General features: G+C 36.9%; 1 protein-coding gene across 8 annotated transcripts; it reads right to left on the bottom strand.

Moving 5' to 3' along the window:
• Positions 1-2,580: 2,580 nt before the first annotated feature.
• Positions 2,581-23,831, bottom strand: TEX55 (testis expressed 55). 8 transcript variants are annotated; one of them, XM_004761386.3, is made up of 4 exons: positions 22,581-23,831; positions 21,816-21,962; positions 19,512-19,574; positions 2,582-3,673 (listed from the first exon to the last, which is right to left on the bottom strand). In XM_004761386.3, exons 1-4 carry the CDS (start codon positions 23,829-23,831, stop codon positions 3,665-3,667), a joined length of 1,470 nt encoding a protein of 489 aa, XP_004761443.1. In that variant the 3' UTR covers positions 2,582-3,664. The 8 variants fall into 8 exon arrangements, with proteins under 8 accessions (XP_004761445.1, XP_004761443.1, XP_004761444.1 ...); XM_004761387.3 differs by having other exon boundaries at positions 19,512-19,571; XM_004761385.3 differs by lacking the exon at positions 2,582-3,673 and adding an exon at positions 8,852-9,755.
• Positions 23,832-24,049: the final 218 nt, after the last annotated feature.

The raw sequence follows: 24,049 nt of genomic DNA, 5'->3' as shown, positions 1-24,049 counted from the left end.
CAAACTGCCACGCAGGTGGGAAGTCTCAGGCACCCCCCTCCCTCCATCCAGAAAGCTCCAGAAGAAGATGGCCTGCCCAAGTTGTTCTGCATTGGGCCTCTCTGTGACCAGTCTTAGGTATAGGTGCCCTGGGAAGGTGGCTTTCAGTAGCTGAGACTATCCCTGAAGGGAGCTGACAGTGGAGGCTGGGCTTGCCAGTACTCCCAGCAGCTGGGCAGCACACTCCCCGTTGCTGAGGGGGCCCTGCACGGGGCATCTGTGTGTCCCCTCACGGCCTTATTCCTCCTCAGCTCTCTAGGGCCTGGTTAGATAGGGCACAATCATTCACACAGTGCAATTCTATGCAACTGTGAAAAATGATGCCATAGAAAAAATTTAATGATGTGGAAATAATGTTTGCTCATTTATTCAACAAATATATATTGAGAACTCATGATGTGCCAAGCCCTCTTCTAAGGGCTAACAATAAAAAGAATAGGTTGTAAATAGTTTGTACAATTTGATGTATGCATATGTGTGTGTATGTAATATACACACAATCATATATATATATATGAATTTAAAAATTAGAAAGAATGTAAAGTAAATATCAACAGGATTATATCTGGGTGATGTGATCTGCATGGCTTTTCTTTTCTTTTTTTTTCATAGTTTCTATGCCTACAAAGGATCTCTATTACCATTACAGAGAGAGAAACATGTAAATTATTAAAAGTGTGCTCTTTTAGAAGTCTTTGTGATAAAGAAGCAAGGAAGCAAACAAGAGGATATGTTTCCATTCATATCCTAGGCATTTTATGTTCTATTACTAGGATTATGTGGGGAGAGAATAAACATGAATCTTCTCAAAATAGATAATGTGTACATAAAAGCCCGTAACAAAAAAACAAAAGACTAGCTAGGAAAAGGAAGATTACTTTTCAGACAGTAATTGCCACTCATCCACCATCAGTGCCTCTCAGGCGTCTGGAGGTAAAGAAGAGTATGTCTGTCCTGTCCACCTGCTGTCCCGTGGTGCCATCACCCTCCAGTGCTTTTTCCTTTTCTGTGGTCATTCCAAGGCAAGTTAACAAACTTGGTGGCTGGATGTCTCCTGAGCTACACAATGTTGGTCCTCTACGCTCGCTCAAGCTTTCCAACCACCATGGGGCTTCTCTCTTTCTTCGCTGGGACAGGGGACCACTGGACTAGTAAACTTCAGACTCACTCCTCTCCCTAAACAGACCGCTCACTTTGTTTGGGGGGAAGGAGGAAGTTGCGGTGTCAGCTGGGTGGGAGAGCAGTGGCCCCTCAGGAAGTTCTGCGTTAGGAATGCGAGTTACTTAAAGACTTCTGCTCCACTCGTCAGTTTCATGGGAAAAGTTTTCTCAAACATGATTTTGTCTGCCATATTTTCAGTTCTTCTAAAAGTCCCAGGCACTATAAGACTTACCCTTCACAGTGGCCCTGTGAAATGTATACTATTATGACCCCCCATTTTATAGATGAGGGCAGGGGGGTTTGAGGTGGCTAACTTGCCCAGGATTCCAGAGCTATGGAGGGGTGAAGACTCCTCTTGGTCTGTCTTCTTAGTCTGCACTCTTAAAGACTAGGCTATACTGTTTGAGTGTAGTTAGACAAGTGGTGTAACTTTGAAAAGGACATTAAAAATCTTAAGTTATTAATGTGATCTTTTCCCTATTAACTAGTTAATGAGGTGAATAGAGAGTAGAATATTGTTCGTGGGATATGTGAGAAGATATTGCCTATAAAACTGGCTCACAAGTAAGTCTGCCAGAGCACACCAGCTCCTTGGGGAGTGGAGGTCACGAATCAGAGCTCAGCTTCTGCATTGGAAATAACTGAGCCAAACCTGCAGACTATGTGCGCAAAGTGCCTAGATCCGCCAATTCTCTAGTGCCTCTGAACACTGCTTTTTCTCTACCAGGTCTTGACTCTCTCTGCGAATTTTACTGAAATATATGAATTCAGGCTCTTTGGCCTTTAATGGGTCCTCTCTCAGCCCTCCTCTTGCTCAACACTGGCATTCCCATATTCTCGTCAACTCCTGTAGATGATAAATGCTTAACTCAGTTCATATTTTAGACTATGGCCACCACAAGACAACTTTTTAACCCACTGAGCCACTCAGGCGCCCTCACAAGACAACTTCTTAAAGCAAACCTAGCCCTCTCCCAGGAAAGGGACATCCTATTATTAATAGACTCTTATAATTGGACAGGACATTAGCTCATTTCAATAACCAGTTATGGTTATTATATGGAATGATGACACGGAATAACTATATTCCAATAAAATAACCAGTTAGCCCAATTTTTTACCCAATGAAGAAATGCCTCTGTAACATCTCTGATAGCCAGTATTAAGGGGCAAGTCTATGAAGCCTGTTGTGTTTACTGCAGAAATTTTGTTCAGGATGTTGTACCCAATTACCCATGTTGGGTGTAAGAGGTCTAAATATTCCCTTTGGTCTCAGCATCTGGGATGATTGCATTTTTCCTAATCAACTAGTTTGTTTTATAACTATTTTTAAAACATTTTAAGCTACTGAACACTGTAAATCTTCAATCAAATTCAATCTCACCCCCACTCTTACCATTTTTCAATTGAAGCTGCTTGTCAAGTTACAAACAACCTCTGTTTGGCTCATTCCAGTACACACTTCTTTGTCTTCGTTTGATCTGGTCACTTAGCTACAACTAGAATAGCTGATGACTCCATTCTTCTCATACTACTCTCCTCTTCTGGCTTCCATGATACCGCATTTTTCCAGGCTTCCCATAGTTCTCTGCTTGCTCCTTCCCCGTCCCCACTGTTGTCTCCTCTTGGGTCTGACCAGTTGCATTAGAAAACTCAAGAGCTGGATCCAGCTCTGGATTCTGAATCTGGCTCTGAAACCACCATCAGGGCTCAGCCCCTTCCTCCTTGCCTTTCACACATTCCCACTCCTTCATGGTTAGAAAGTTCAACAGTGAAAAAGAGCCACATTGTTTAGATTCAAGGAAAATAGTAAGAACTCCAGGTCTTTGTCTTCTTACAAGTATAAGTGTGTTTCTCTGCTTTTCTCCTGAAGAAGTTTCTCCTGAAATTTCTTTTTCTTTCCTTAGCCCCCAGCTCTTGAAGAGCAGTGAATTAGGTTGTGGCCTCTCTTAATTTGATTAAGTAAGTATATATACTTCTGATTTTGAAAGTTTTTATTTTATTAGATATCGGGGGCAGAAAATTCTGTGATGCAGTGTAAAGCTATACTTTTAATCAGAAGTGTCCTGAGGACGTTTAAGAACATAAATCAGCCTTTGTGATTCCCTTCCTGAAAAACATTCAGTGGCTTCCTTTTGTGCTCAAGAGTAGGATCCAAGCCCCTCGCCGTGGCTTATTAGTTGCTCATGTATTCACCCACTTCACTGAGCACAACTCTCATCCTGTGTGTGCTCCAAACACATGGCTTGCACACTTGCCATTCCGGTGAGTGGAAATCCGTTTCCCACGGTGGTGCTGGGCTGCCTCCTTGTCCTTCCTAAAAGGCCTTTCTGAGAGTGGCCTGCCCTCTCCACTCCAGTTATTCTTGCTCATGTAAACATGGTTTATTTCCTTCATAAAAATAATCAGGCTGGTATTACCTTGTTTATTTACTTGTTGCTTTTCTTCCTCTGCCTTCGCTGCCTCACTGAAACTAGAAGAGTTTAAAATGAATGAATGAGTTTCTGATTTGGAAGGTTTAGGGTGAATTAGATTTATTTGTCCTGGTGGAAAAACCTCCCCAAAACAACAAAAAAAACCCAAATCAAAAAACCCTCACAACCATTGCATTAAATAATGCTTGAGGGCCAAAGGGCCAGTTTTATGAAGGAATCTATATTTCTTTATGTATTGCTCTAAATTATTCTCAACCTTTAAAATATTCATTATTCTACTCTGATAAAAAAATGAATGTATGTGCATTGCAGAAAATAAAAATCACTTTACTCCCTTATCTAGCGATAAACACAATATAGATTTTGGTGTAGCATCATTCATTCAGGAACTATTTGAGGTACTATTATGTATCAGGTACAGTTCCAGCAGGCATTAAACAGAAGGAATCCCTGCTCTTATGGCACTTTTGATCTTTCTTATTTGAATTCCCCCCACATAATTGGGATCATAACTTATTTAAAGTCATCTAAACCAGTTATTTTCACTTATAATATGATACAGACATTTCCCTATGGGATTATTCTACAATATAATCTTAATGGATATATTATATCCTGCCATATGAATATGTTATTATGTATTTAACTGAATCCCAAAGGTTGAAAATTCAGATTTATAATTTTTCATTATTATAAAATAATGTTGTAAATTTTCTTATACATACATTTTTAAACACATTTCATTATTTTCCTTGGTGTAAATTCCTAGAATTAGAGCTTCTGACTAAAAAGCATGTTTGTTTTAAAGTGTTTAGAATCATGTGATCCAACTGATTTCCAGAAAGTTTGTAAAATATACAAACATTCCACAACAGTATGATAAAGGGCCCATTTACCTCCACTTTAAGCCAGGTTAGTCACCATCTTTAAAAAGTTTTTTGTCTAAAATAATATTTAATTGGTATCTAATTTTTTTAAATTTATATTTCTTTGGCTATTTACATGTTTTCATCCATAACTGTCCCTTCATTCTTGGCCTTCTTTTTTGATTGGGAGTATTTATGGTTTTAAAAATTGATTTGTGGGAACTTGTCATATAGTTAGGATATTGACCTGCCATGTTTACCACAATTATTATTCTTGATTAGTCATTTACATTTTTGGTAACTTTCTTTCATACTTTTAGAATATTTCATGTCACTTACATAAATATTTTCCTTAATGATTTTCACCTTTGGCATTTTGCTTAAAAAGGGCTTTCCAACTCAAGATTTTGTATTTCCCGATTCTTTTATTTCTTTCAGTCTGTCTTTTCCTACTTATCTCTTTAGAATATATGTACAGTTGTGTACATGTATGGATGCTATGTGGTATGGAGTAGATCCAACTATACCATCCAAATAATTAAACAGTAAGTCCAGCAACATTAATCAGGTGCATAGAATCTTATTGCATAGATGTGTCATAATTTATTTGATCCATCTGGGGTTGGACATTTTTGAAGTTGGAAAATTATGCCCACTTTTTTTCTCAATATAAAAATTAGGCACAGATCTTCCTTATAAATTCTCCAGGTTCAGTATCTTATCTGGATGTGTCATTTGACTCTATGAGTGATTTCATTTTGGAGCAGTTTTGGTGATGACATGATGTGGCTGTGGGGGTAGGTGACTAAAACGGAGTGTAAAGGTCACGAGAAAGGAGGAGTCCTTTGTTACTCATAGCTCACTCCTTTCTCCCATGTCTGCCCACACTGCGTTTGGCTCTGAGGCTCTGCCTGGAAAAACGTTTCTCTCCTCTGCGGGCTTTGAGGTGGAACTTCGGCCCTGCTCTGTCCCATCTGCTTTCTGTTTTCAGAAATCACAAAAATCTCTGGTTTCTGTCTCTTCTGCTTTGAGTATCAAGATGGATTTACTTCTTTTCGTAAATCTTTACTGTAATTTTAATGGATTTTGAAAATAACTGCTCCTTCTTTTTTAAGCAAAACTACAACACAGAATTAGACAACTTAATTCTGCCTACAGACTCCTCTCTGTTGATAACAACAGGCCACCCTACCACTCTCTCTGATGTTAGGGTATTGCAAATTCTGCCAATGCTGCAAGAAAAAAATGGCCCTTGGAGAGCCTAATAAGGCACTGGAACACTAGTATTGTTTGCCACACATGAAAAAAAAACAACAACCCCACAATTCTGAGTTTTAGCCTTCCATTATTCCCAAACAACTGACATGAAGATTCAAGCATAGATACACAGATCCCTGGAACCACACTTGGCCACATCTCTGTCAACAAAAATATATCCAGATACATGAGCACAAAAACATAACAGACATAATTGCACTTACATACTTACTTATATATATTTCACACTGATTACATAAGAAAAAGAAGAAGGCAAGTGGAGGAGATTGGGTAAGTAAAACAGTAAGTCAAGAAATAATAGGATTTATTTTGGAAATCATTTCATAGTATACACATATATCTGTAATAATTACATTGTGCACCTTACACAATGTTGTATGTTAATTATAGCTCAATAAAGCGAGACACACACATGTACACGTACATATAAATAAGAGGAGGCTAATTAAAAAAAAATAAAGCGTATGGAAGAGACTGAAGAGTAAAACAAGGGAATTTGTAAAGAGTGGAGGAGATAGGTAATTCTCCTGGAGGGCTCAGATATTCCTGTTCCTAATGATTCTGAGTTTCTCCTTTACCCTCCTCTGTCATAAACTAGACTTAAAAATATTAACGTCCACATTTATTCTTTTTTAAATAACAGGTTTGTTGATATGTAATTCATATACCATAAAACCCACCCTTTTGACATGTAGAATGCAGCGGGTTTGAGACCAGAGTTGTGCACCATCACCACTATCTAATTCTAGCACGTCATCATCACCGCCATAAGAAACCTCATCCTCGTTGCATTCACTCCCCATTACCCTTCCTCCTTTGCCTCTGACATCCACGAGTCTATTTTCTATATCTATAGATTCGTCTATGCTTGACATTTCACATACATGGGATCATATAACATGTGGCCTTTGTGTCTGATTTCTTTCACTTAGCAGAATGTTTTCAAGGTTCATCCAAGTCATAGATGTGTATCAGGACTTCATTCCTTTTTATAACAAATATTCCACTGTATATATATCTGTATATATATCACATTTTTTCCATTTTTCATTTTTAAAAATTGCGACAAAGAACACACATGATATTGACTATCATAACCATTTTTAAATTTACAGATCAGTGATATTAAGTACATACACACTGTTGCGCACCAGATGTACAGAACTTTCCATCTTGCAAAATTGAAACTCTATGCTTGCTAGACAACTCCCTATTTTCCCTCCCCCCAGTCCCTGGTAGCCATCATTTTACTTTGTTTCTATGACTCTGGCCTACTTTAGATACATTATGTGGAATTATACACTACTTGTCATTTTGTGGCTGGTTTATTTCATTTAGCATAATGCCCTCAAGGTTCACCCAGACTGTAACTTGTGACAGAATTTCTTTCCTTTATAAGGCTGAATACTATTCCTTCGTATGTATTTATGATATTTTGTTTCTCCATTTATCTGTCAATTATCACATTTTTAAAATCCATTCATCAATTGCTGGTATTTGTATTGTTTCCACTTTATGGTTCTTTTGCATGCTGTTGGGAACAAGCGTGTACAAGGGTTTGTAGGGCCATAGATTTTCAGTTGCCTTGGGTATATACCAGGTGAGAAATTGCTAAGTCATATGATAATAAGACATTGAACTTTTTGAAGAATTGCCAGACTGTTTCCCAAAGTGGTTGTCTCATTTTACATTCCCACCAACAGTGTATAGTGTTCTAATTTTTCCACATCCCTGTCAACACTTGTTTTGATTAGTCTTTTTGATTATAGCCATCCTACTGGGTGTGAAGTGGTATCTCATCTTGGTTTTGATTTCCATTTCCCTAATGATAAATGATGTCTCACATTTATTCCTTAAATGGAAGAGGGGAGGAAACAGGCCCAAGAAAACTGGTCTAGTAGCTTTGCTTTCTGTTACAGTGAGATCAGGCAGGCAGGGAATGCAGTGAGGGAGGGTCATTAGGATTCCTCAGATAAAATGGAATATTAATATTGTGGATAATAGCATTAAAATAATAACAGCTAACAGTGCCAGGCACTGTTCTAAGTGCTTTTACATGTTATCTCATTTAACACTTGGAACGCTCACACCTCATAGCTATTGGAACAACTTCTTCAGAAGAATCCTGGGAGGACTCCTTCAAGGGAGATCATATCTTTTGATCTCTGGTTGTTCTGACATTGAAACTTACTTCCCATGACATTTTTCTTCCACGTGGCCATCCATGTCCTCTGTTAGCTACTCAGAAAAGGCCTTCTCTGAGACTCCACTTCCCTCTTAGCCGACTGCTTGTTTCACCTAGATTCTCACCTTTAGTATTTATCCCGGGGCCTGAGATTACTTCTTACCACTTAGGGACTAAGAACAGAATATACTTTTGGCTGACTGATCTACACTACACAGTTCTTTTAGTAGAGAGCCCGAGTCACTGAAAGTGAACCTGATCTCCCATCTTCCTTCTCCTTTCAGTTATATGTGCCCACATAGGATTATGGGGCCATACCAATCTCATCCCCTCTGGTTCAATGCCTTGTTGGCAAAAGGTCAAAATGACAGTTGTGCAATGAAGCCAATGAGAAGGGCTGAAATGACTGGGGTGGTCTGGTCTGAAGTGTTCTGCTTTGAAAAGTATAGTCAATCTGTCTGGTGGTAGGACTGAAAACCAGTGAACTAAATTTAATACTTAGTTTCAGATGTTACTGATAACATCCAAGTTTTCAAACACTAATAATCTTTGGGTTATTTTGTTCACCCAACTGACTATAACCTCAGTCATGTCACTCAAATTTTTCCCTTAAGTTATCCAGCTTTCATTTGGTTTTGCTGGCCCACAATCAACAGACAAGCTGCCTCTCTTGAGTGGAGAACATTTATTGAGACTGAGCACATGCACAATTTGTGGGCAATTGAAGGAACTAATTAAACTCTGAAGTTATCAGCCAGAAGTTATCTAATAATTGTATAATTATTAGAAATGAATTTAGGCATAAAAGAAGTAGGATTGTGCTTGACCATTTAAACGAAACTTAATTCATTGTGATGCAACCACATAATCACACCAAGTCACCAGTGTAAAGAATCAAATCTGGTTTAATATTCCAATTGAAATTAAACAAAAGGTTCAGCTTACAAAAATAGTATTAGCTGATCATGTCAGTTATGATTGCTGGGCAGATACTCTCATACCAGACAGACCATGTTAAGGCTTTTGATTTTAAATACCAGTTCCACTGGTTACACAGTCTATATAATGTCGATACTCTTCAGGGGATAAAGGTAATGAGGAAGTGTGATTCTGCCTTTCCCACAGGTACTATGCACACAGGTGTGTACATAGTAGCATAATATGTTTGAATTTTGCTCTAGGTTAAAAACCAGAGGCAAGCTATCCCTAGGATTAGATTAAATTCCATCTACTAATGACAGAATATAACAGGCAGGGTTAAAGAGGAAAACAGTAAAAATATGTTGGAGGTATTACAACAATCACTTTCCATTAAGAGAGGGGGGAAAAAGGGCTATAAAAATTATTTTCCACATATTTTCTGATGGAAAATTTTATAAACAGCTTGGAGATATGATAGATTTGTATGCTTTATGAGAACTATGTATATAAATTGGTCATATTATTTTCTTGATCCTCCTTGAGATTTGTAAACTGACTATTGTGCAGTGCTTTGGAGGAATGAGTCTGAAATACCAATGCATTGATAAAATTAACATGCATATATTTTGTATGATTAGCCAGAGGTATCTGTAACTATCATGTGAATTTCTGAAGTAGATACTCTATAGATCTTTACTTAAAAATTAAGAACATATCTAGGCAGAGTCACTACCAATGACCATTCAAAAATCATTTTTCAGAGTGAGAGACAGAACATAGTGTTGATACTGAGGGTTGTCAACAATGCTGGGGAGAAATTCATTCTTTGTAGGTTTCACTTTTGTCTCTGTTTTCTATCATTTCCTGTACCTGAAGAGAATGAAAAAGAATTTTTTCCACTTGCAATTTTGGTCAACTTGGAATTACCATATCTTGTGGGGTTAAAATATATAGACATTTAAAATACAAAAGTCCTTGTAGTGACCTACTACAAATAATTCAGACTGGTAAGTCCAGTGTACCTGTTGTATTTTCAGGGGAACCATTAAAATATATATATTTTTAAAGATTTGTTTATTTATTTGAGAGAGAGAGCAGAGTTGGAGAGAAGTAAAGGAGAGAGAGTGTCAAGCAGACTCTGCACTGAGTGCAGAGTCCCACATAGGGCTCCACCTTGCAACCCTGAGGTCACGACCTGAGCCAAAACCAAGAGTCAGATGTTTAACTGACTATGCCACCCAGGTGCCCCCATTAAAAAATACTAAAAGTAATTATTAGAGCAGTGACTCTATTATGTGTGATACTATAATTACACATACATATCATATACATTTTTCAAAACCTATAGAATTCACAACACAGAATTCTAACGTAAACCATGGACTTTAGTTAATGATAATATATCAATATTGGCTCATCACTGTTAAAATATGTACCACACCAATTCAAGGTGTCAATAACAGGGGAAACTAGGGGTGGGAAATGGGGAAAGGAGAAGGAAGTAACTGATAACTCACTGTACTTTCTGCTTAGTTGTTTTGTAAACCTAAAAACTACTCTAAAAATATAAGGTCTATCAATTTTTTGAAATCACCCTAATGAGAAACCAACAAAAAAAATTCAGGGCATATAACTTCTGAACTAATAGAAAACAGAGTGAAAAAAGAAAAAAAAAGTAGAGGAAAATAAACAGAACAGGTAGAACAAATAGCATATAGTTGGACAATAAATGTAAACCCAAGTATATCCTTAATAACGTCAAGTATAAATGGGTTAAAATTAAAAGCATGTCAGATTTGAATAACATAAAAAATTCCATGCTATTTATAAGAAAGCCATCTAAAACTTAATGACAGAGTAAAGTTAAAAGCAATAAGCATATTATATCATTTAAAATTGACTAAAATAAATCTGATATAGATATTATAATACTAAATAGTCATTAGAGTTCATGATATGCCTCTTAATGATAAAAAGTTCAAGTTACCAGAAAAATATAAGAATCCTAATTCATACATGCCTAATAACATAACTGTAACTACATACACACAGCATAAATTAACAGAACTAAAGCAGACAAGCAAATTCACCATCATATTATAAGACTTGAACAACATATTTTGCAAACTTGATCTAATGAATGTATTTAGAACACTTGATCTAATGGGTATATTCTAATAATTGCAGAATAAATTTTTTCAACACCAATTAATTCACTCACAGTTAATCATATGTTGCATCATAAAGCAAGTCAACACATTTCAAATATTTGAAATCTTGTTTTATGAGTAAAGTGCAATTGACTCAGAAATCATTAACCAAAGGGCAATTATAAAATCCAGTATTTGGTAGTTTATATAAATAATGTCCTCAAACCCATGAGTTGAAGAAGAAACATAATGAAAATTAGAAATTATTTTGAACTAAATAAGTGAAAATACCACATAGTTAGACTTATGTGATAAAACCTTAAATGTGTGTGTTTTATACAAAAAAGTAAGAACTGCTTTCTATATGCAAGAATAAGCACTTACAAAACGAATACTGCAAATAACACCTGTATACTATGAACAAGAATCAACTGTTGTGATATACCACATTCATAAAATGAAGAATAAAAATCACATGATTGTCTTAAAAGATCAAAAAAAAATTGATGAAATTTAGCACCTTCTCATGATAAAAACTCTCAAAAGAAAGAATAGAAGGAAGTTACCTCAACATAAGAAAGGCCATTTATGAAAAGCCTGCAGCTAACATCATACTCAGTGGTGAAAACCTGAAAGCTCTTCCTCTAAGTTCAGGAACAAGACAAAAATACCCACTCTTGCCACTTGAACATAGTACTAGAAGTTCTAGCCAGAGCAATTAGGCAAGGAAAAGAAATAAAAGATATCAAAACCAAGAAGGAAGAAGAAAAATAATCTTTTGCACTTAAAAATGGATTGTATTTTCAGGTATTTTTATAAGTAGCATAATTTTAGATCATAGTCTGAATATTGTGAATAGTATGTGATGTAGACTGAATTCAGTCATATTCCTCTGGTGAATGTTGAAGTAGAAAAAAAAAGAACTCTAAAATTCTTATAGAACCACAAAAGACCTTGAATAACCAAATAAAGCTGGAGAAAGCCAAACAAAGATAGAGGCATCACACTTCTTTATTCCATATATAACAAGGCTATAGTAATAAAAACAAGTAATAAAAACAACAATATGGTACCAGTATAAAGACAGATATACAGAACAATAGAACAGAATAGAGATCCCAGAAATAAATCTATACAATAACAGTCAACTGATCTTCAATAGAGTGCCAAAGATAAACAGAGGAAAAGGAAACTCTTTTCAACAAGTGGTACTGGGAAAACTGTTTACACACAAAGGAATGAAATTGGACCCTTAAAAAATAATCAGAAAAATAATAATCATAATTAGTAATGGATTAAATACTTAAATATAAGACCTGAAACTGTAAAATTCCTAGAAAATAATGTAGAGGGAAAGCTTCATAGCATTGGTCTTGTCAATTATTTCATGCTTACGACACCCAAAATACATGCAACGAAACTAAATAAGTGGGACTCCACCAAACTAAATATCTTCCATATAGCAACCTAAACAATCAAGAGAGTCAACAGGCCACCTACAGAATGGGAGAAAATATTTGCAAATCATTATTTGATAAGGGGTTAATCTCCAAAATACATATTGTAACACATAAAACTCAATAGTAAACAAATAAACAAACTAATAACCTAATTTGAAAATGACATTTCTTCAAAGAAGACATACAAGTGACCAACAGGTATATGAAAGAATGTTCAGTGTCACTAATCATGAGGGAAATGCAAATCAAAACCACCAAAAGACATCATCTCACACCAGTTAGGGTAACTATTACCAAAACAAAAAGATATTAATTTGTAGGCAAGGATGTGGAGAAATTGGAACCTTTGCCCACTATTGGTGGGAATGCAAACATAGTGTATCCACTATGGAAAACAGTATGGAGAATCTTCAAAAAAATAAAAAAAAAATAGAACTTCATATGATCCAGCAATTCAACTTCTGGGATTGCTCTATTTATCCAAAAGAGTTGAAATCAGGATCTTGAAGAGATATGTTCATTGTAGCACTATTCATAGCAGCTATGATGTGGAAACAATCTAAATGTCAATCAACAGATAAATGGATAAAGATCATGTGGTATATACACATAATGAAATACTAGTCAGTCTCAAAAAGAACACAGTTTTGCGATATGTGACAATATGGATGAATAAAGACATTATGTGAAGTAAAATAAACCAGTCACAAAAAGACAAATACGGTATACATGTATACCTTACATGAGGTATAAAGTGCAAATTCATAGAATCAAGGAATAGAATGATGGTTGCCAATGGTTAGGGAGAAGGGGAAGTGGGGAGATACTAATTCATGGGCAGAAAGTCTCAGTTAAGTAAGATGAATAAGCTATAGAGATCTACTATATAATATTGTACCTATAGTCAATAATAATGTGAGGTACACTTAATAATTTGTTAAAATGGTAGATCTCATGTTAAATGTTCTTATCACAATAAAATGTTAAAAACAAATGGAAAAGACAATCAACAGATGCCAACTGCAAGATGATCCAATTTGAGATTATCAGATAGGCATTTAAAGCAGTTATTATAACTATATTTAATGAAGTCAAGGAAAATATACTGGAAATCAAAGAAAATATAAACTATCCCAGAAGATAAGTAGAAAATAAAGAAAAGGACCAAACAGAAATTTTAGAACTGAAAATTAAAAAAAAAATTCACTGGATGGGCTTAATAGAGAATAAAGATGACAGAAGAAAGAGTCAGTGAGCTTGAAAATAGAGCCAAGGAGTTATTTGACCTGGAGAGCAAGAAAATTTGAAAGAAATGAAGAGAACTTTATGGCATCTGTGGGATAATATCAATATCAAGGTCTAATATAAAGTTAGTTTGAGTATTAAAAGGAAAAGAGGGAGAGAGAAAGAATGGGGCAGAAAAATATCTGAAGAAACTGGCAGACAACTTCCAAAATTTGATGAAAGACATAAATTTATAAGATTTAAGTGGCTCGGCTAACTCCCCAAATCATAAATTCCAATGAACACCATGGTAAAGCCTCTGGAAACTAAAGAAAATGAGAATATTATGAAGGCAGTCAGGAAAAAATGGCCCATTATGTAGAAGGGAACAACAATTTGGATGACTGTGGATTTCTCATCCAAAACCATGAAGGCCAGGAATGAGTAAAATCACTTTTTTAAGAGCTGGACAAGTCAATTCAGAATTCTATAGCCAGCAAAAATGTTTTACAAGAAGGAATGTGTCAGAGATTATCAGGTGAAAGAAAACCAAGAGTCTTCTTTGCCATCAGTGCTGCAGTACAAAAAGTGCTGGAAGGGGGCGCCTGGGTGGCTCAGTGGATTAAAGCCTCTGCCTTCAGCTCAGGTCATGATCCCAGAGTCCTGGGATCGAGGTCCTAGGATGGGAGACCTGCATCCAGAGCTCTCTGCTCAGCAGGGAGCCTGCTTCCCCCTCTCTCTCCGCCTGCCTCTCTGACAACTTGTGATCTCTGTCTGCAAATAAATAAATAAAATCTTTTTTAAAAATGCTGGAAGAAGTTTTTCATGTTGAAAGGAAATAACTTCAGAGAGAAATACAAAAATTCACAAAGGAAGTAAGAACATTAGAAACAGAAACTATGTAGATAAATGTAAAATATGACTTTTGTTTTCTCTTAAGTTCCTTAAAATACATATGATTATTTAAAGCCAAAATAATTGACTTGTGGGAGTTTTCACTTATGTAGAAAGTGATGGATATGACAACTTTAACATAAAAGAATAGATGGGACTAAAGGACTCTGTATGATAATAAAGTTTCCTTTTCATGTGCAGCAATACAAGTATTAATTGTATACTGTGGAAGGTTAGCAATACATATTGCAATCCCTAGAGCAATTACTAAAAAATAATAAGAGGTATAGCTAAAAACCAATATACAAATTAAAGTAGAATACTGAAGTTATTCAAATAATCTAAGAGAAAGTGATGACAAAGGAAGAAAAGAATGAAAAAGACAAAAAAATGACAGCTCTAGATTCAACCATACTGATAATTAGGTTAAATGCTAATGGCTTAAGCCAGGGATTAGCAAACTTCTTCTGAAAAGAGCTGGATACTACATATTTTAGGCATTGCAGAACACATACTATTTGTTGATGCTATGGAATCTCCCTCTCCCTTTCTTTTCTTGAAGTTATTTCTCTTCTTCTTCCTTTGTCCTTCCTTCTTCTCCTTCTTCCTTTCTCGTCTCTTCCTTCTCCTCCTCCTCCTCCTTCCTCTTCAACCACTTTAAAATGGCAAATTCTTTCTAACCTTATGGGCCATTTAAAACTAGGTGGTCCATAGTTTGCCTACCCTTGTTCTAAATGGCTCAATTAAAAAGCAGAGAATATCAGAAAAGATAATAAAGACCCAACTATGTAGTACCTACAAGGGACACAATTCAAATATAAAGCATAGATAGGTTGAAAATAAATGGATGAAAAAAATATATACCAAGTGAACTATAAGATATGAAGGCTGGACTGGCTGTATTAATATCAGAGAAAATAGACTTCAAGGCAAAGAATATTACCAAGGAGAAAGCTAGACATTTCATAATGATAAAAGAGTCAATTAATCAGAAAGACATAATAATCACAAATGTGCATGTACCTTGCTGTTTTCAGATGTCCTGGTGTTAGTGTAGGGAAAAAGAACCCAAGAGAAACTCAGTAAATCCCTGAGTTGAGAAGACAAAGCTGAGATCCTGGGGAAACCAAGACAGTTATAGTACATAGGACAGAGTGCCAGAGATGAGAGAATGGTACAGAAAGCACTCTGGAAAGTTGCAGAAAGTCCCCTTCAAGTTATCCTCTGAATATCAATCAGTGTATGTGTGTGAGAAAACTAGGAGAGGCCTCGGCAAATTGATCTACAGGAACAGTGCCTATTACCACCAGTCAAACTGGAAAACTTCATGATTCATGGAGCATTGGGTAGAATACTCAAAAGGGTCTTACCTCAGAAGTGGGAAATAATTAGCCCTAGACTGAAAACTCTTCTGCTCCTCTAAAAAATCTTAAAAGCAAAATCTGAAAATATCAAGCTGTTTCCAAGTAAATTAGCAGGGCCCCAAAATAAAGTCCAAGAATATTTACAAGAATACAAAAAATTCTACCACCCATCCAAGGCAAAATTCATAATATCTTATACAAATCAAAAATTTCCAGGTATATACTTACAATGAATACAATGTTATGTGTCAATTACAGCTCAATAAAAAAAACTACCAAGCATATAAAGACCAGGAAAATTAAAACCATTATTATAACTGTATTCTCTATGTGCAAAAAGTGAAGTAGAGATATCATCACTCTATAAAAGACACAAACTAAACTCCTAGGGATGAAACTACAGAATTATAATGTATGCAGTGAGAAACATACTTTATTATTAATGGGAATTTAGACACTGCAGAAAACAAGATTAGTAAACTTGAAGACATAGTGATAGAAAGTATCCAAAATGATATAGAGGGAAGAAATTTAATAGAGAATCAAGTGAGCTGTGAGACAACTTCAAAGGGCCCATTATATGTGTAACTGAGTTCCAAGAGGAGGAAGCTGAGACAGAAAAATGTCTGAAGAAACATTTGGCTGACAACTTTCCAAATATGATGAAGACCATGAGCCCACAGTTCCTAGAAGTTCAAAGCACCACATAAGAAACATGAAGAAAAGCAGAGCAATGCCACTTTAAGTGAGAGTATAAACTGATCAAAGTATTTTGGAAAACTTTTGGGCAGCCATCTTTTAAAGCTGAACTTAGGTCAATACCCTACAACTTAGCAATTCTCTTTCTAGGTATGAAACCAATAGAAATGCATGTACATATGCACCAAGAAGTAAGTACAAATGTTCACTGCTGCATTATTCAGAACAACCCAAAGTCTAACTCAGAATAGAGGGTACAGAAATAAAAAGGAATGAGTATGCATAAGATGAATGAATCTCATAAACATACAGTTGCTCAAAAGAAGCCAGCCCTCAAATAGTACATAATATTTGATTTCATTTATATAAAAATCTAAAAAAAAAAAACCAAACTAATCTAGAAGTCAGAATAGTGGTTATTTTGTGGAAAAGAAATGGTAGTGATTGGAAACAGGCACCATATGGGATTTGATGAGCTGGTAACATTCTATCTCTTGACGTAGTCAGTAGTTTCATGGGTCTATTAAATTAGTGGTAATTTGTCAAGTTGTACAGTTTTGACTTGTGTAATTTCCTGTATGTATGCTTGAAAAGTTTTGAAAATGAAAATAGACATATTTTATTACATTACCAGAATAAGGGAGAAAAGATCATGCAATCATCTCAATAGATATAGAAAAATAATCTGATAAAGATAATGATTCATGATGAACAACTCTCAGAAAACAGAATAAGACAACAACTTCCTTAATATGGTTAATAGTATCTATAGAACACGCCAAACATCATACTTAATGGTTAAATAGGGAAAACTTTTTTTTTTTTTTTAAAGATCAAGAGCAAGCAAAGTGAACTACTGTAGCTACTTCTATCCAATATTAATTCTACTGGAGATCCCTAACTAGTGTAGTTGATCAGTCAGTGTCCCAACAGAAAATAGACGGCACATTCAAAATAGAATTCAATAAAGGTTCATTCAGAAAGGGTTCATTCAAAAGAATTAGGCATAGGGGAGTCACAGAAGATAACACAATAATCCAAAGCCAGTAAAAGTGGAGATAACCTCTTAACCTTGAAGGTCAAGAGGAGAGGACATTATTGGAATTCAGAAGCAAAAGTCATGTAAAAAGTTGCCTTGAGAGGAGCAGTGACCTCCAGACAACTCAAGATAGGTCATAAGGGAAAAGACCAGGGAAATAAACCTGATCTCACTCTCTTTCCTCCGCCCAATCATCCTCCAGAGTTTCCCATTGGTTTAACCCATCCGGAAGTCAGAAGGAATGAAAGCCTGTTGATCTAGTCTGTATGGATTAGCTACTTTATAGGGTAGAAAAGGAAAAAAGGTGGATCTGAAGAGGCAAAGAGAAGATACATAATAAATGCAATAAGACAAGTGGGAAAAAAAGGATAAGGATCAGAAAAATCAAATAAAACTCACTATTTGCAAATGATATGATTATATATGTAGAAATACCCACACTATCTACAAATACATGTTTAGAATTAATAAGTTGAATTCAGTAAGGTTGCTGGATATAATATCAGCAAAAAATTGCTGTATTTCTATATGCCAGCATATAGAACCTGAAATTTCAAAAACTTCTATTTACAAAGGCATCAAAATGATAAAATGCCTATGAATAAGTCTATCAAAAATATGTAAAATCTTCGTGCAAATAATAACTGTACTGAGAGAAATTAAAGACCTAAGTAAATGCAGAGGATAAAGGATTAGAAATACTGTTTCAAGCCATCCCTTCTTCCCAAATTGATCTACAGATTCAGCACAGTCCTAGTAAAAATCTCATCAGTGTGTGTTTCTAATTGTGTATGTGTTTGTGATTTGATAAATATTGATATGGGAATGCACAGGCCTAAGAATAACAAGGTATTTTTAAAGAGAAGTAAGATATGATGACTTCTTCTGATTGACTTAAAGACTTATTTTAAGGTATACGAAATTAAGACAGTCTTGTATGGAGCAAGGATAAACAAATATACCATCAAACTTAACTAAAAAGCAGTATGGGAGGTACGGTCCTTTTACTAAAGGTGCTTGGTTAATTGGATGTCTGCTTAGAAAAGAAAATGTAACTTGATCCCACCTTACACCCCACATAAAGTCAATTCTGAAGTGACTGGATATCAATGTCAAAGGCAAAATAAAGTAAGTTTAACCCCCTGCCACCTCCCCCAAAATCTATAGCTCTCTATGAGATAATATAAGGGGGCTATGTCAGGAGTTTGGACTAAGAAGACTTCCAAAAGAGGACACCAGAGGCACTAACCATGAATTAAAAAGGTTGTAAATGTAACTGTATCAAAATTAAGAATTTCTTCACAGACCTGTACCCCTGGGGATAAAAATACATTATATGTTTATAAAAAAATTAAAAAATTAATAAAAAAATTAAGAATTTCTGTTCATCAAAAGATACCTTCAAGAGATTAAAAGGGAAGGCAGAGAGCAGGAAAAGAAACCTGCAAGAAACTCAACAAAGGGCTCATACCCTTCTAGAAATCATATAAAACTGTGACAAGTGAGTAAGAAAAAGACAAACAATAGAAAAAGAAGTACTTCCAAATGGCCAATAAACAAGTTAAAAGGTATGCAGCTGCCTTAGTCATCAGGAAAAAGCAGATGGACGCTGCAGATGTTACTACTTACCCATGAATATGGCTAATGCTAAAAAGACATTAGCGTTCAACATTTTATAAGTGCTCACTTCATGATAACCCATGGAGTTGGACATGTTTTGTTTTGGGTGCATGTATGTGTGCTGCATTTTACAATAAATAAAATTAAAAGCTTGTTCTCTTTCTCCTATTCCATACCTGGCACAGCATAAAACTGAGGGGGTCCTCTGGCTTTTCATAGACTAAGTTCTCAGTGATCTGCTGAGAGAGAGCATGAGGCATCACATTATGGTTTGAGCTGAAGTGGTGAGGTTCTAGCTGAAGCTGCGTTTTGCACTAACCCAACACCGTAATCTTTTAAAGAGATGTATGTATTTCTACAAAGTGACAAATTACTTTCTAACTACTGATAAAACAAGACAAATTAAAGTAAAATATAGAAGAATAAAAATTTCATAATAAATAGCAATGGACATTTTTCTAGCTTTCAAGATCAAACAAGTAGTGAGAAAGTTTTAGACAAAGTTTTTGTTTTGAGAATTGTGATTTGCTAGCCTGAGAAATAACTGAATTAATCGCTTTATCTTTATTCAAAAGAAAAATCTTTTGAGTAAATTAAAAACACGATATGTCTTTACATAGAAACTTCCTTGTGAGGTATTTGATTTTAAAAGGTGAAAAAGATGTTTAATGTTTATAATAATAAATGAGAAAGCATATACAAAACTTCAAAATTCACTTCCATAATTTGTTGTTATTTAATAACTCAAAAAATTATAATAAAGTAAGCAGAAGTCTCATTTGCAGGGAATAACCGTGGGGCAAGTTTCTGGTATAAAATATTTAATATCCGTTTAATGCACCCATGCCAATTACATATTTCATATGTTTCTATTGAGCACATACTTGATAACTAATTTTTCTTATAATAATGTTGTATTTTCAAGTATTGTTTTTCCTTGACAGATGAAGGAAATTATTTATAAAATGATTTGATTTCTACTTTCTTCAATTCATTAATAATTTGTAGTTCTCTCATTAAAGCCAGAAAACCCAGCCATTAGCACTCTCCCACAAAAGGATATTTTAAGAAAGAAAAGGCATAGAGCAGGGTGGAGTAAAATCACTCTGTGTTATATGAGGAAACTAAGATTCACTGAAGTTAATTAATTTTCCCCAAATCACAAAGATGAGAATTGGCAAGGTTAGGTTGGGGCTTTGGCTAACAGATTGCATAATTTGTGTTCTTGCCTCTATACCCTACTTCCTGAAACTTAAACTTTCCCAGTTTAAATTTTTTTTGTCTCCCAGTTTGCACATTTTCATTTGAGGTAGACCATTTTTATTTTACACCTTTCTAACCACAACGTTACTACATGTACACATTATGATATAGATACTTGTGCCTTGGTGGGTAATAATATTAACATAAAAATAAATATTTGGAAAAACAAAAACAACCCACCAAATAACAAAAAATTATATAAATGTGATAATCTCTTCTAATTCTCTACTGACCAAGAAAACGTCACACTTTCAAGGAGGCTCCAGCCCCATATCCTGAGGTCAATGAAATTTGTAACTTCAAGAATTATTTTTATTTTTTTAAAGATTTTATTTATTTATTTGTCATAGAGAGAGAAGCGAGAGTGAGCACAGGCAGACAAGAGTGGCAGACAGAGGCAGAGGGAGAAGCAGGCTCCCTGCCAAGCAAGAAGCCTGACGTGGGACTCGATCTCAGGACGGTGGGATCGTGACCTGAGCCGAAGGCAGCCACTTAACCAACTGAGCCACCCAGGCATCCCTGTAACTTTAAGAATTAAAAGCAACTTTCAACTACTTCTTTTTCTCCCTAAGAAATGCAGTTTTTAGATGGTCCCAGATTGGTCATCTTGTGAAAGTATTATATTTGTGCCTGAAAAAGCTTTTTTCTTGCCTTTTCAATTGCCAATATTTTGTCAATTGTCAATATTTTCAATTGCCAATATTTCCTTCCCAGTCTGACTCAAGCTTTAAGCCTTGGCCAACTTTTTCCCTATCAACTAACCTGCCTTACCTCTAATCCCCTGAAGGGCTTCATACTACAGTAAGTAGCATTCTTTGTTTTTTGTCTCCCCCCCCCCAATTTATTTACTTATTTATTTATCTGAAAGAGAGAGAGAGCATGAGGTGGGGGAGAAGCAGAGGGAGAGGGAGAAGCAGACTCCTCGCTGAGCAAGGAGCCTGATGTGGGGTTTGATCCCAGGACCCCAAGATCCTGACTTGAGTCTAAGGTACACTACCTCCACTGACTGAGCCCCCCAGGTACTTTCATTCTTTGATATTTCTCATTTACCACTTTTGGTTAACACATTTCAGTGCACTTACTGACTTCTCAATGAGTTTATATCCTTTTTATAACAAAGACCCATTCTTGTACCTCTACGAGCCAGGTCCAAGTTTGTCTTTTACATTGTAATCCCTGTAAAGCTCACTCTTAAAGAACAGGGTTGAGAGGTTTACCTGGAATATTTGCAGAATGTGGTGCTTCTCCATGTATCGTAGTGAAACTTGATAAGGATCTTCATATACAATAGGAGGGAACTGCCTCCTATAAGTTTGATTGTATCCAAAAGATTTCCTTCCTTCTTGGTGTTCTGGAACATCATCCTGAAATAGAAATATCCCCCCACCAGAGAGTCTTTAATAAACTGAAAAGACCCAGGAAGTTCTGTTGTTATTGTTGTTATTATCGGTGGAATCTGGTGTTGGAGGGACCTGAACACCGGGAACTGGAGAAAAGACACACTCTGATGACAAACCTGACTGGTCCCCCTGGCAACATAATGCACCTCAAGTCCCGGGACGTACCTTACACATCTCCAATCTACTTCAAATACTTTTCCCTTCATAGGGATCTCCAACTGATTCCGAAAGCCTTTCCTTTGGAGGAATCCCATAGAGGGGAAATGACTTAGTGCCCCACAGCAGGAAGCAGAACTAGGTCTTGAAACCCAGGTCTCCTGAATCCTGGCTCATGATCCTTCCTGAATGCCCTTCCTGTAGCAGCAGAACAACAAATCTACTTCCCACCCTATTTCCTGCCTTTCTGGGATCTCCTGCCCTTCCTGAATCAACTGCAGGTTTATTCCTCAAAGATTGAATAGGCAGGTTTATTCCTCATCTTTGATTCAACATGTACCCTCTCCCTGCCCCCATACCAACACAACAGGCCCTTGCCTTGGCCTCCAATCCCCCAGGTGGTTATCAAATGCCCCTTTAACCTACAGGCTTGGTTTCTACAGCTTCAGTTTTTTCTTGACTGATGATATAGTCCAACTTGGGTGAGATATAGGGGAATCTCTGGGAATATACTTGGTCTTTTGCTTGCAAATCACTGGTGAATCTGGCACTAAACGAGCCAAAGGTTGGCAGATAGGTCTCACTTTCATTGTCAGTCTCAACTGAAACTGGAGAATTGTCACCGGTGGTTTCTTTGGTCTCAAATTCACAGGGTTCTATTCTGGGCTCAGCTTCTTTGTACGCCTTAATGTCACCAAACTGGGCAAATATTCTGTCGTCATACTGGCCAGGTGCTCCATAGTTAGCTAGGTAGTCCTTGTAGTAATTCTCTTCAGCCATTAAGTGTTCTATCTCCTCGCTGTAGTCAGCATTGTCAACGAAAAGGTGATCGGCACTGCGGTCAGCTTGGTCAGCAGCTTCCTCATACACATCTTGGTGAGTCTTTAGAGATGGTACGAGGTCAGCTTGGTTAGATGGTCTATGACCAATCTTTTCCGAAGTTCTTCGTTCAGCCAGGCCAGACAACCTGCTGTCGATCTTTTCCGAAGTTCTTCGTTCAGCCAGGCCAGACAACCTGCTGTCCATCTTTTCAGAAGTTCTTCGTTTGACCAGGCCAGACAACCTGCTGTCGATCTGTTCTAAAGTTCTGTTGTCAGACTGGCTGGGCATTCTGTGGCCAATCTGTTCAGAGGCTCGTTGTTCTGATGAGACAGACGATCTATGGTGACTCTGCTCATAAGCTCTTGGCTCAGTCTGGCTGGAGATTCTGCGGTCAATCTGCCCGTAATCTCTGCTTTTAGCCTGGTGGGGGGACTTCCTGCGTTCAGACTGCTCAGAAGTTCTTTGTTCAGGTGGTAGAAACATCTGGCTGTCAGTTTCTTCCACCTGTACACGATTGGATTGTCTAGATGTCCTCCTGTCTGTCTGTGCATACATTCTTGGGTCGTCCTGATCAGATGCACTACGCTGAGCAACATTAGCGTGGTCGGATCCCCTGAGATCCATTTGATCAGAAGCTTGGAGCCCGGTGGGTTCAGATCCTTTGCGGTCAGTCTGTCCGGACATTCTTTGGGCAGCCTGCTCAACTGTTCTGGGATCAGTCTGGTCCTCTACATTTTCTTCATCCTGGTTCTGCCAGTTGTCTTCCTGGCCATCTGTGTGGCTGTCATCTGGGGACTTGGCTGTGCTTTCAGGTGCCAAGGATTCTGCGGGAGCCTCTTCGGGAGGCTCTTCCATTTTCTGCCCTGGCTGGTCTAGGTTGCCAGACGCGGTGGGTGGGGCCCCGACCTGGTCTCCTAGGTGACCTTCACAGGGTGGGCGACGTTGCCGCCCACAGCTTTGTTCGGGCCTCTGGGCGCCAGCTCTTCTGGGTGCTCGGGCGCCACCTGGCCCGAGTTAGAACTGCCTCGGGCTCTGTGTGCCGCCAGGAGTGCCCCGTCCGCCGACGCTCAGTG

Source organism: Mustela putorius, unplaced genomic scaffold (assembly GCF_011764305.1).
Source record: "Mustela putorius furo isolate JIRA1106 unplaced genomic scaffold, ASM1176430v1.1 tig00003834_pilon_pilon_pilon, whole genome shotgun sequence".
Classification (NCBI taxonomy): Eukaryota; Metazoa; Chordata; class Mammalia; order Carnivora; family Mustelidae; genus Mustela; species Mustela putorius.
The sequence above is the reverse complement of the archived record's forward strand: the minus strand, read 5'-3'. Positions and strand labels throughout refer to the sequence as shown.

Coding starts and splice junctions, on each gene's coding strand:
- TEX55 (XM_004761385.3), bottom strand. CDS start 23,831: ATGGAAGAGCCTCCCGAAGAGGCTCCCGCAGAATCCTTGGCACCTGAA. Junction 19,575..21,815: donor ACATTCTGCAAATATTCCAG/GTAAACCTCTCA, acceptor GCTCTCTCTCAG/CAGATCACTGAGAACTTAGT. Junction 9,756..19,511: donor TCAGTTTTATGCTGTGCCAG/GTATGGAATAGG, acceptor CATTCTCTTCAG/GTACAGGAAATGATAGAAAA.